Raw genomic sequence first — 13,171 nt, forward strand, 5'->3', positions numbered from 1 at the left:
GAGATCATCCTATGGAGGAGCCCAGATAGCTTGATCTGTGATGATTCCCTCAGGTAATTCTGCTACTCAGCCAGGAAATAGAGCCAAGAACCTTGTAGCTTCCAAAAATCAAAGATATTTCAATTTTGCCTTGCATTTACATATATTCATGAAAAAAAATGTTTTATGTTAAAAGTTTGAAAAGTTCACACTTAAAATATACTAAGAATATTGCTGTTGAAAAGAGCTTTCTTAGAACGGTAATTTTTGTAACTGATTCCTTAATTTTTCAACCTTAACTTTTCTTCCTAGTGCACTGAAATTTCTGAATTTGCTTAAGTCATTACAGGGAAAAGAGGTGAAGTTTAAAGGCAAAAATTTCCCCCTCCTGATAAGAATTAGAATTTGTGAAATAAGTAACATCTCTGCCAGGCAGGCCTTGAGCTTCGGTGAGGAAGGTCCCAGCCTATGTCCGGTGCTTTCCATGTGCATAAAAGGATGTGGATACATTCTTGATGACTGACAGATTTTAGGATAACTAGAAAGGATCCCTTTCCCCAAGCATCACCTGCTTCATCACATCTGAGACTGTTTTGAAGGAACCACTTAAGGAAAAAGTCATTTTGATTATCAATTAAATCACTTCAAATGGAAATGATTTGGGTAACATACTGTATTGCTTTAAACACAGGCTATAGCATCAGTGACCCAACATAAGCCATCATTGGAAATAATGGAGCTGGGCTCAAAAAACACACAGCTCAGGGCTCTCTACGAAGGTGGGACAGAGCAAAGGGGTGAGGAGAGGGAGCCTCAGACACTAGGACACTAGTGTAATGTGCTCTCTGCTGGGACAATGACTTAGGCATCTCTCCGTGACATCTCTACAGTCCACTGTCATGTTGATCTATGTACTCTGCTTTAAAGGGTAGGAAGGAACTCAAGCAACCTAAAGAGAGTAATGTGTCACTTTGGGCAAGCTTTTTAACCTTCCTGTGCCTCAGTTTCATCTTCTGTAAAATAAGGAAAATTACAGGACCTATTTCAAAGGGTTCTTGTGAAAATTCAGTGAATTCACACTCATAAAACGATTAGAATAGGACCAGTACATAGTAGGTGCTCAGCGAGTGGGTGGCCAGTCGTGGGTCAGAGTATTATAGGTAGAGGCACTCTGTGCTATACTCTGTAGAGACCAGGCCACATAGGAGAGCAAAGGAGTGTCAATTTCCCCGAGTTTTAAGAGCGGGAAGAACCCCTAGAAATTCTCTCTCTGTTCTGAGGGTTGTCTTTAGTCTAGCAGATTTTTATTTAGTCCCTGTATAAAAAAATAAGCCGCTATTTACAGACTAAAAAACTACCCATAAGAACTTCAACTTTGATCTTCTTTTGAAACATAAGGCCGTCCATCCACACTGGTGTGTACTTCCGGGTGGGACTGCTGCTCTTAGACCAAAGGCTCTTCAGTTTGCCAGAGTCCCCAAAACTCCCTCATGCCCTTTGGCATGAAACCACGTGTGAGTTGCTTTTGTGTAGTTTTCAAAGCAAGGCTTTTGTTTATTAATAAAACAAACCAACCCCCAAAACATTCTCTGTACTTATTTCTTTTCAAAGGCCAAAAAAGAGCACGTTAACCCTTAGAGAACACGATTTTTCTCCTGCCTGGCCCACTGTGGCCATTTGCGCTGTTTGGCCACTGTGCGTATTTCATTTATGATCTCACATCTAATCCAACACCTCTTCTTCTACACATGTGAAAAACAAGGACCCCGGAGAGGTTAGGTGACCATCTGAGGTCACAAGCCTTGTTAGTGGCAGAAGCCGTTGCCACACACAGGTCTTTTCCCCTCATCGGTGTTTCTGCTTTTGCACCCACTGTTTTCTTTCTAAATGGGTCAGCTAATGTGGGTTGAATCCATGTTCCGTATGACAAAGCAGAGACGAGAGGAAGCCCCTCAGCTGCAGCAAGGAAGCCCCAGGCCACTACAGACACAAGGCACCTGTAAACAGGGTGATCCCCTGGGAGTGGCAGGATTCTCTTTTCTTAGGGTGCCTGTCTAAAATATTCTTTTGAAGATTTTATTTTTAAGTCATCTCTATACCCAACACGGGGCTTGAACTCACAACCCCGAGATCAAGAGTCGCACGCTCTACAGAGTGAGCCAGCCAGGTGCCCTCAACTTTTCTTTTTCTTTTTTCTTTTTTTGTCTTAAATATTCTGACGGCCAACATGGAGGGGATGACACTCCTCTGAAGCAACTGCTCCATTTCATTTATGCTTAATCACCACCTTTCATGTCTGATCATGTTTTTTTCCTAACGTGTTTCCTAACTTACTTAGCTAGATGACGTGGTGACCTGTGTGACAAGGATATATAAGATGACACATAAGAGCCCCCCAAATACCTGGCAGGAATGAGCAAGAGAAAGAAAGAAAGCAGAAGAAAAGCTGCAGATGTTCCTGCTTGTTCAGGTCGCTTCGCAGACAATCTCTGGGGTCTCTTGTTTCCCCCCCCCAGTGAAATGACACTGTCCTAGGTCCCAGGTGTAGCGCCTTCCCTACGTACACATAAAGACGCTATTTTCCTTACGCCTTTCCCACAGGAGAAATGACAGGCGTGAACATTACATGGCTTATTAATTTAGCTCCGTTTACTTTCACTCATTTTTCATTTCTGTTTTTTGAGACAGGGACTCTGTGAGCCGGGGAGTTTAGTCTGTACTCGCTCCCCACCCCACCATCAAAGTGCCCCACAGGTAGCTTCTCAATTTTCCTCCATGTATCTCATTTAGGAAAGTCTATGATTTATCTCCAGCTTTACCACTGAACATTTGCCAGAATTGGAACAGCCTTCTTTGAGACTCACCCTTAGAAATGAGGATGGTAATGTCTATTTTAGAGACTGCTGATAGGAACAAATGGGATCCATTTTGTGCACTTTGTAAACTGTAAAACACCAAGCATATGTGTCCTAACGGTCAGATGTTGTATTAAAACACTAGGGATAGAAGATGTTCTGAGAAAGACAGGCTGTAGGACTCAGGAAGAAGTTCATGATTCCTGGGTCCATATCAAGAGACAACAGAGACTAAGGAAAAAAAAAAAAGCAAAATGGATTATTAAATGTAAGTCCTGGTCAGGAGGCAGAGCCTCCAGGAAGAGCAACGTGCTAGGTTTGGTGGCATCTTCCTTTGTGTTCCCAGAACCCATCCATGCAAACTGCTATTTTGGCCCCTATCACATTAGTGCGTATTTGATTATTTGCCTTCCCTCACCACTCCTCAGCATCTTATAAATTGAGCTTTCCAGGAAAAGGCCTCTGTGAGGCAGGCATCTTTGCATCTCCAGCACTTAGCTTGGTGTCTGCTAGGAACTGCCAGCCTGCTGGGCTAATGCCACGTGAGTGTGACAGACAGACAATGCCTGCCCTGCCCCTCCCCCCACCAGAGATGTCCACATCCCAACCCCTAAAGCCTGCGAATATGGCACCTGACGTGGCATGAGGGACTCTGCAGATGTGATTAAATGAAGGATGTTGAGATGGGGAGATTATCCTGGATGGGCCCCATGGAATCATAGGATCCCTTGTAAGAAGGAGAGGGGGAGGAGGGTCAAACTCAGAAAAGGGAGTATGACAATGCAACCAGAGTCTGGAGTGACATAGTTTGAAGATGGGAGTTAAAAACCACAATCCAAGGACTGCTAGAATCTGGAAAAACTAAGGAAACAATTCTGTCCTGAAGCCCGAGGAGAGAATGTTGCCCCACCAGCACCATGAGTATAGACTTTTGACCTCCAGAATTACAAGAGAATAAATTCGTGTGGTTTCAAGCCACTGAGTTTGGTAAAAAGTAAATGAATAACTATCATTGGAATGAATGAGGAAATGAACGAATAAAGAGAGCTCTAGATAAAAAGAGGAAAGACCCAGGTTGAAGTTCCAACAGCCAGCTGGGTAAGCTGGGCCCCATCATTTAGTCTCTCTGAATTCCTCAGCATGAAGAGCTGAGGGCATGGAGTCAGACCCATTAGGGTGCAAGGGCCTTGGGGGCTACTTCAGGCTGTGCATCTTGGGGCAAGTGCTCACCCTCTCTGAAACTATGTCCACGTCTGTAAGATGGCGACAGTAACACTACTGTGGTGGGGACTGAGGGTGCTACAATCTAGTCGCATTCAGTGGGACTCTGAGTGAGGCAAATGGGAAACTGTGGTCACATATAAATGTGACTAATGTTATTTCGTGCACAAACCCTGAAATCACGAAAATTCTCCAAATTAAAAAAGAGTCAAGGATTGCACAGTGGTAAAGCTGGTAAACTGCGAACCACCGGCTGCCTCATGGTGGGTCTGCTTCAGCTGCTGAACAGAAAAAAACACTGTCCTTTGAGAGAATCCATGCTCAATTATGCAAGCTAGAAACAACATAAATAACAAATTACGAGAGGTCTTCAGGAACACACCCCTAGAACAAAATATGACCAGCCTTTAATGCATGCAAAGCAATTAGCATGGGCCTGGGACACAGGAAGCTATTACTCTGCTATTATTATATTAACTCAGTGATAAAAGCCTCAGGATAAACACTTCCATGATGGAAAATGAAACAAACTCTACCTTTCCCATGGGCCTAACCTTTTCCTGGGCCTCTGGCTCCTGTCAGAGAAATCTCACAGTTGGAAAATCTGAGTCAGCGGTGCTAATGACACCCCATATGATGAAGCAATAAATTTCCCAGCTCTTACCTGAAACAAAGAATGTGGCTTCGGGGAAGTGTTGACTACGTGCTCCCCCAGCATCACCATGCGCATTTTGCACACGCTCTTTTGCTCCCCTCAGCCATATTTAGACTAGGATTTGTGAGATGGCAGGGACCTTCCTGGGACTCAGTACCACCCAGCAACATTCCTCTTTCTCTTCTCTTCATTCTCGGTTCCTTGAACCCCCAGAGAACAAGGTTGCGCCCAGTATATGCTAGAAGCCCAATAAATATCTCTTGAACATATAAGTGATTTTATGGCTCTTACAACCAATGTCTCTCTCCCATTTTCTGGACAATGAGCCACAGGCCAATTAGAGTGATGACTGAAAAATCCCTTCCATGTAGCATTCATTCAAGTTATTAACTGTCTCCTCCCCAGAGAGGAGAGCTAATTTCTCAAACCCAACAGGCTGGGTTATAGAGAGGAAATAGTTTTAAAACACGTTTTTATGGTTAAGCATCTGCCTTTGGCTCAAGTCATGATCCCAGAGTCCTGGGATCGAGCCCTGTGTCGGCTCCCTGCTCTGTGGGGAGCCTGTTTCTCCCTCTACCTCTGAAGCTCCCCCTGCTTGTGCTTTTTCTTTGTCAAGTAAATAAATAAGTCTAAAACAAACAAACAAACAAACAAAAAAACCACATTTTTAAAACTGTATCTGTTTTTCTAAGGAGCTTCCAACTTCACAAAATGAAATCTGATGGTATGTGTCGACACCGCAGGTTTGGCTAATAAGTGGTGGGGAGACTAGAAAGGAGAGATCGAAAGAAAACAAGAACCTGGGTGAAATAGAACCATCCTGAGGAGATCGGGAAAGGTACCAGAGAAACACTGAATGATTTAGTTCTAACTGGAGCCTGGCGTTACCTGTGAGAAGGAAGGGATGACTTACTTCAGTTTGGGATTCACAGGACTCTTTTAGGCTGCACAGAACCGCTTAATGCAGAAGCAAGTCCCGTGTTTGACTTAGACCTCCTTTTTCTACCAAAGCACACATAATACCTAGGAAAGATCCAGAGCTAGGAGAACTTAAATCCTTATCCTGACTTTAGGCCACCACACATCGGGAAAAGCTGACCACGCATTCCTTGTGTAAAGACCACCCCTAAAGAAGAATCTAAACCCTCCCCCTAGAAATGGATGTTAGTGATTTTTTTCCTACTGTCCTTTGGAGCTAATTTATTTCCTTCCCTGGTAAGAAGTCAATGCCTTGTACAGTCTTCCCTGGAGATGGAGAACAGTTGCCCCTTGTCATAAAGTAGACTGTATGCTTCAAGAGTCAACTACTTTGGGCATAAACTTAGTAAGGTTAACTCTGCCTAGATTTCTTAACTTCATATAATACCATGGATTTTGGAGCTCCTGGGTGGCTCAGTCAGTTAAGCATCTGACTCTTGATTTTGGTTCGGGTCAGGACCTCAGGGTCGTGAGACTGAGCCCCACATTGGGGGTCCATGCTCACTGCGGAGTCTGCTTGAGATTCTCTCTCCCCTTTCCCTCTGCCCTGCCTCTATCTCTCTCTCATTCAAATAAATAAATGAATCTTTAAAAAATATTGCGACTTTTATTATCAGATTCTTCCCAATCTTGATAACAAGTTGCGTTGTAGACCCCTGATTCCATAAATTCAGGGAAAATCATGTGACATGATCTTTATCAGTGGGGTTTCTATGCTTGCCTCCCCAGACACACTTGCTTTTTAGCTGGCAAAAATCTAGGGCTGCCCAGTGATTTCCACAAATGTCTCCCATTTCCTTGTCTTCTTTAGCTTTTTAAGCTCCCTATGCAGAGTTGTGTGATAGTTATCAGTTCTCTATTGTGATTTGAAGTCTTTTATTTCAATAAAAGTCTTCAATGTATCTATGTCGAGTGCCTATGTTCTTTCTGCTGTATTTCCCTTCCCCACACTGCCAGAGCCTTCTCGTCTGTGTGGCCAACTTCAGTCATGCTCAGATCGGATGCCCTGCTTGCCACCCTGGCTGCTTTGCTAGTGTTAAAGAACCATGGAATGAGGACTATCAGAAGACAAAGACTGGTTAGTTCATCTACCACTTACTGTCCTTGGACCTCTTTAAACTTCACATTGCCCAAGGTTCAAGGTTAGGCCCTTGCAAGCATGCAAGCGTGACCTCACCCAGCTCTTCCATGTCCCCTCAGTCTCACCTTTGAGATTTTTATCTCACCAGGCCATTATTTACTTACCTTGAGCTTCTCATTCTCCATGGGTCTGCCATGCAAATTCAACCACTGTATCTTCCTCTAGGCACCTCTCTTCTTGCAACATCCTTCCTCCTGTTCCCTATCCCTCAGGCCCCCAAGTGTCACACCTCTGAAATATACCAAGTGTCATACTTCTTAGAGGTATGACACTTAACTCCGTAGATGGAATGAGTCCCTCACCTCTGTGTTCCCAGAGAATGTTATAGATACCTGTCTTATTGCCCTGACCACAGAGTACTACAATACTTTTATAGGTCTCTCTGTTTCATTATAAACTTACTTTTTGCACCTTCCTACGACCAAATCTACAATTCGTTTCACAGTCACATTTCAAGAAATGAAGGAGATAAGTAAACATGTACATGATTCCTTAAGCAGAGGTGACTGCATGGCTCCCAGCACCGGGGTCTGGACCATACTTGTCTATTTATCTCTGCATTAGGGAGGACAAAGCTAAAGAAATACAACAAAAACAAGCCAACTGGTGCCCAGCTAAGAGTAAGAAACATGGCGTACCTGATAGACCATTATATTAACAGTTTCTTCTTTTTTCTGCTCTGGAGGCCCTTGACTCTGTAGTAGATTTCTTACTGTTTCTTCCATCCTGAGAAATGAACAAACAAGCAAAATACATAAAGAATTTTCTTTAAAGAAGGTTTGATTAAAATGGGTCTATTCTAGTTAGGAGAAATATTTCTTCAGTGTATTTCCTAAGCTGATACCTGGAAATCTACTTTTTTTTTCTTTCTCCTTTATCCCCTATATTAGAAGTCTGTCACGAAGTCCTTTAAAATCATTCTTCAGAATGTCTCTGAGTTCTCTCTCTTTCTCGTTACCATTCAGGTCCCTATCCTTGGCCTTCTGCATCTGTACTGACGCAAACATCTCCCAATATCCCTCTTCACTTTCAATCACTCCCTTTTAATTTGGTACAATGTCACCACATTAATCTTCCTGAAATACCACTTTGATTTTTTAAAATTAATTTTCAAAGTTGACGAATATTATATGAATGCATTTTCACTGTTAACACACTATTATGTCTTTCCATGGTGGTCTTTCCATGTCAGCACACAAATATCTACTTTATTCTTTTCAGCTACTTCCTGGTATTTCATGATGTGAATGCACCATAAATTATTTAACCCTTCCTCTACTGATGGAACTTAAATTACTTTAAGATTTTTACTCTTTTAAATAATAAACATCTTTACACATACATCCTGGTACATATTAATTAGTGTTTCTGCAGGTTATATTGTAATGTATATTGTATATTATAATCCTATCTTTTCTTACATACCTACTTCATGTGCCCATCCCCCATTACCCAAAATAAAGAGTAAAACAAACACACCAATTTCCACTTCCAGACATTGTCTCATGTTGTTACTACTTCTTGAAATGCCAAACCCTTGCATCTTCTTGTTTCCAACCATCTTCCAAAATCTACTTCAAGTTTCAGTACCTAAGAGACATCTTCATTGCCCGCCCCATTTCTTTGAATTTTTTTTTTTTTAAGATTTTATTTATTTGACAGAGAGAGACACAGCTAGAGAGGGAACACACGCAGGGGGAGCGGGAGAGGGAGCAGCAGCTTCCCACCGAGCAGGGAGCCCAATGCGGGGCTCGATCACAGGACCCTGGGATCATGACCTGAGCCGAAGGCAGACGCTTAACGACTGAGCCACCCAGGCGCCCCTCTTTGAACTTTTATAGTCGTATGCTTTATATCATTCATTCTATCACTTAAAAATTCCCCACTTTAATGCTCAAATATCTCATATATGTATGTTCTGTCTTCTGAAGTAAATTACAATATTTGGTAAAGAACCATGTCATAGATTTCTTATGTGTCTCCCTCAGTTATAGATAAAGTAGGTACTCAGTAGATGCCATTATATGAAATCTTTGTTAATTCATTTTAAAAAGTATTAAGTAGTTACTCTGTGCCAGGAACTGACCATGTATATTCTGTGTTTGAATGACCTTGTCCTTAGGGCCGATCCATGAGGATACATGAACCAGACACTTAGAGCAGGACACCTGAATTAAATGCACTGAACACAGTGAGTGCTCTTTTCTCAGAACCTGAGTTGGCTGTTTCTTCTAGTCCCATTCTGAAGCATGTATTTTACTAGTTTAAAAGACTTGAGGGAAAGCAGGCTGATCAGCTTCTTTCTTTTACTAAGCACTTCTGGCATGGCAATTTAAGGGCTCTAGGAGGCCAATGAATTCCATGAAGTGGCAAGACTATTACCGTAACCAAAGGAGTTTAGTTCAAAATGCCAACCTTTCTAATATGATAAAACTACTTAGCAGCAGAGTGAGGAAATTACAGATGATCTGGGCCAATCCAAATCTGGACTATAACTGGGGAAATTCTGCCTCCACAGGGGATGTCACCAAGACCCACTCAGGATTTCAGAAGACAGGGGACACCATTACAAGTGTTAAAGAATGCTTTGTGACTACATTTATATGAGCTACCTCTTTCGTGCATCTAGCCAGGAGAGCAAAATCTGTTCCCTGTATTTTCACAAGTCTTGTGTTATTAATGATAAAAAATTAAACAGTACTTTCAAACTTGTCAAAGAACTCTCATCTATTAATCATTATAATGTACTTGTAAAAGATCATTACATCCATGTAGTAGATAAGAAAGCAGAGACACAGAAAGGTTAAAGGCTTCCTCACAGGATCATGGTTAGTTGGGTAGGTTAGGACTAAACCATTTTTCCTGACTGTAAGAGAGCTTCCTCTTTCCACTAGGCCTTTTTTACATCCAGGAAATTATTTTATTTTATTTATTTTATTTTTTTTTATTTTTCAAAGGTTTATTTATTTATTGTAGAGAGAGAGAGCACAAATGGGAGGGGCAGAGGGAGAGGGAGAAAATCTGAAGCTGATTCTGCACTGAGCAAAGAGTCCAATGCAGGGCTTGATCTAATGACCCTGAGATCACGACCCCAGCTGAAACAAAGAGTCAGATGCTTAACCGACTGTGCCACCCAGGTGCCCCAGGAAATGATTTTAAATGAAAAAGAGTCTTAACTCCTAATGAAGAGTTACCTTGGTGAACATCTATGGGATGCTGAGCCCAAAAAGGCAAAAACACCATTTCTGACCTGGGGAGAGCTTAAAGTCTGGTAGAAAAGACAAACTAAATTTATATATAAAAAAAAAAAAATAGGTGTGAAGAAGGCACAGATCCTGAAATATTAAGTGATCAGAGCCAATTTCTAATATTCGATTTCACTCTATGAAAAAACAAAGACAATCTCTTCAATGGTAGCAGATTTCCCATGCTGTCTGCCAAATCGATCATCAACAAAAAAAGTAATGCTAGTGGTGACAAGTTGCCCAAGATCAGGCAGTTTGTTCAGGACAGATCAGGGACTGGTCTCTGGTTTTCTAAATATTCATCTACCTTCTTCCTACCTTAGCACAGAAGCTGCAGGTCTTTCTTATTTTAATCCACTTTTCATCCACTTATAAACACTTGGCTTAAATGTGTCCCAAATGTTAGACTCAGTTAAAATAAAATCTTGTCTTTTTTTCTTCATAAGTTGAAATATAATTATGTCAGTGCATATCTTGCTGAATTCTCTCTTCTGTATAATTAAAAGTTCTATGCAGAAGTTGCTAGATCAAAAAGAAAAATATCCCTTCACCTTCCCCCATTCTTCTTGGCTTTATATTAAAAAAAAAAAAAAAAAAAAGAGGAAAAAATGAGGTGGGCTGGTAGTTGTTAGATTCTCAAGCAGCCAAGACCCACAGTAATACTGTGAACATTTTTTTCTGGCACTACTTCGTGATTAATTAAAACCAATTACATTTCTAAACTACAGCTTGGAACAGAGTTGCAGTGACCCATCCTAACCTTTGGTAAAAAATTAAGTTGTGTCATCTTTTCATAACTTTTATGAATCTGGTCACAGAGAAAATATTTTGAACCTGATGAGAAGATACTATTATTTATTCCCTGATGACATCTCCTTTTTTTAAATTCTCATTTAGCAAACATCTCTATTTATTTTCCTGAAAATCAAAGACTGTGAAGCATTATCCATTGTTGTTTGATGCCCAATGACATTTTACTTCATTTTATTATTTTGATAGCTGATGTGTGAGGGTTTGCATTACCAGTCTTCACATAGAACAGTTCTACAATCTGTTTTCCAAACGTGGCTAAAAATAAGCTGATTCCTTTTTCCAGGCCAGGTCTAGGCAGAGATTTTCTTTTTTTGTTTTTCTCTCTTTCATTTTTTTTAAACTGCTAGTTGGTTTAACACCACCCTTAATCAATGTCTTCCAGTTCTTTCTTTCTTTCTTTATTTTTGTTCTGACCTGAAACTAAGTTCTTTCTTCCCTTAAATACTGGTCAAGTGTCTGTCAACTAAAAATACATAGGCCAAAATTTTACTTGGAGAGATGTATTAAGTTCTAAAGTATATTAAGTGAACTATTTTTAAAAAGCTAAGTCCTACACAAGTCAGAGAAAAGAAACTGAATTCATATGTCAACAGTGTATTTCAGACAGCGCAGGTATAAATATAAGAGTTTTTGCCTAATGACATGCTAGAAACTGATCAGAACGCTAGACTGAAGTGTTCTTTTGTGACTCCTATGATCAGACATCAGTTTAGCATAACTTCATTTTTGACAGAAATAGAACAAAGTAAATGCAAAATAAGAAGCCACTCTCCCCAACTCAAAACTGATAATTGATGGGGCTCTTTCAACTGAAAGCTGAACTGAGTCCCATTTCAAGAAATATTCTAATGAGTGCTTGCTGATTAATCACATAATACATTAATAATGAAATCAACAATGAAATTACTCAATATTCCCTCATTGACTTTTCTGTGAGAGGTTGCAAGACCATAACCCATTCATTTCTGCCTTATTAATGATCTCCGAGTTTCTTGAGGTCCGTGGCTCTGCCTTGTTTATTTTATCTCTAGCAACTGAGCATAGCTACCGTTACTGGGTAGGTGGTCCATAAATTCTTTTTGAGTGAATGAATGAATCTAATAGTTTCTTTCCTCATCCATTCCCTGGCTCCTTTTCATTTCCCCACAGACCTATATGTAAGTCTAAGTGGCCAGAGAGAAGTAGTGACAAATGAGAGGCGCCAGCAAGACTGGAGGGTAAGTCTTAAGCTGTGACACCTGGGGCTAAATGCCGGGCTTCTGGTCATTAGCAAAACAAACCAACCATCTCCCAGTAATAATTCCTTGCTCTTTTTGTCACCCTGAATATGCAGTCCACAGTTAATATGCTTCATCTGCAGCTAATTAGCTTAGAGGGCGGGAACAGTACCCTAATGAGATCAGGGTTCTAGATTCAGGCCCTAGCCTGGATACCCTTCAACACCATCGGACTCCCGGCTGACTAACCTCTGCACAGGCAGTCCACTGCTCTGCTGCTGGGGCAGAAAGGATAGAATTATCTTAATGAAAAACATATTTTGCATGACCTTCCATATCATTTGCTTTTATTTTCTTTTTTTTTTTAAGATTTTTTATTGATTTATTTGACAGAGAGATACACAGCAAGAGAGGGAACACAAGCAGGGAGAGTGGGAGAGGGAGAAGCAGGCTTCCCGCTGAGCAGGGAGCCCGATGCGGGGCTCGATCCCAGGACCCCGGGATCATGACCCGAGCCGAAGGCAGACGCTCAACAACTGAGCCACCCAGGCGCCCCGCTTTTATTTTCTTTCTCCCATTCTATTCCCACTGCTTTGCTCAACAACCCATCCTACCTCCCCATTTTAACCGCAGTGAAAAGCTTTCTTCAAGCTTTGGAGTGGAGAGAAAAGCCTACTAATTTTCAATTCTAACAGGAAACTGTTCATGTGGAAACTTTGCTGGTTTAGTATAGGGTTCCGCCCAACTGAACCAACTCGTTTCCTCAGAAAACGAGAGTTTCCTCACATAGAAGCTAGCACATCTAAGCATGTAAGCAGGGACAATCCCCGGGTCGGCTGTGACTTTGATGTTCTTAACCTGATCTCTGCTTATCCCCGCTGCAATGGTTAGGGACAGTAAATCTACAGCAAAGATAACTGAAAACTGCCCTGAAACCGAAGCTCACTCTGGATAAATGTGGGAGGGCCAAAATCTCTTATTTCTTTCCTAGATGATATGTATTTTTAATTCAGCACAAATTTTGCAAGAATAATACTGTTGCCCAGAAACCGTAGTGCTCTAATTCA

The 13,171-nt window shown here is 41.3% G+C and overlaps 1 protein-coding gene across 5 annotated transcripts in view; it reads right to left on the reverse strand.

Annotated features, from left to right (window-relative positions):
- NCKAP5 (NCK associated protein 5) overlaps window positions 1-13,171 on the reverse strand; it is a 973,576-nt gene that overhangs the window by 293,884 nt on the left and 666,521 nt on the right. For all 5 annotated transcript variants that reach the window (XR_013447087.1, XM_078070693.1, XM_078070694.1 and 2 more), the window contains one exon: window positions 7,468-7,555. Coding sequence is in view for 4 of the 5 variants with exons in the window: in XM_078070693.1 (XP_077926819.1) it covers window positions 7,468-7,555 (88 nt within the window). In the remaining variant the exon portion in view is untranslated. The remainder of the gene's footprint in view (window positions 1-7,467; window positions 7,556-13,171) is intronic.

This window comes from Halichoerus grypus, chromosome 4 (genome assembly GCF_964656455.1).
Source record: "Halichoerus grypus chromosome 4, mHalGry1.hap1.1, whole genome shotgun sequence".
NCBI lineage: Eukaryota > Metazoa > Chordata > Mammalia > Carnivora > Phocidae > Halichoerus > Halichoerus grypus.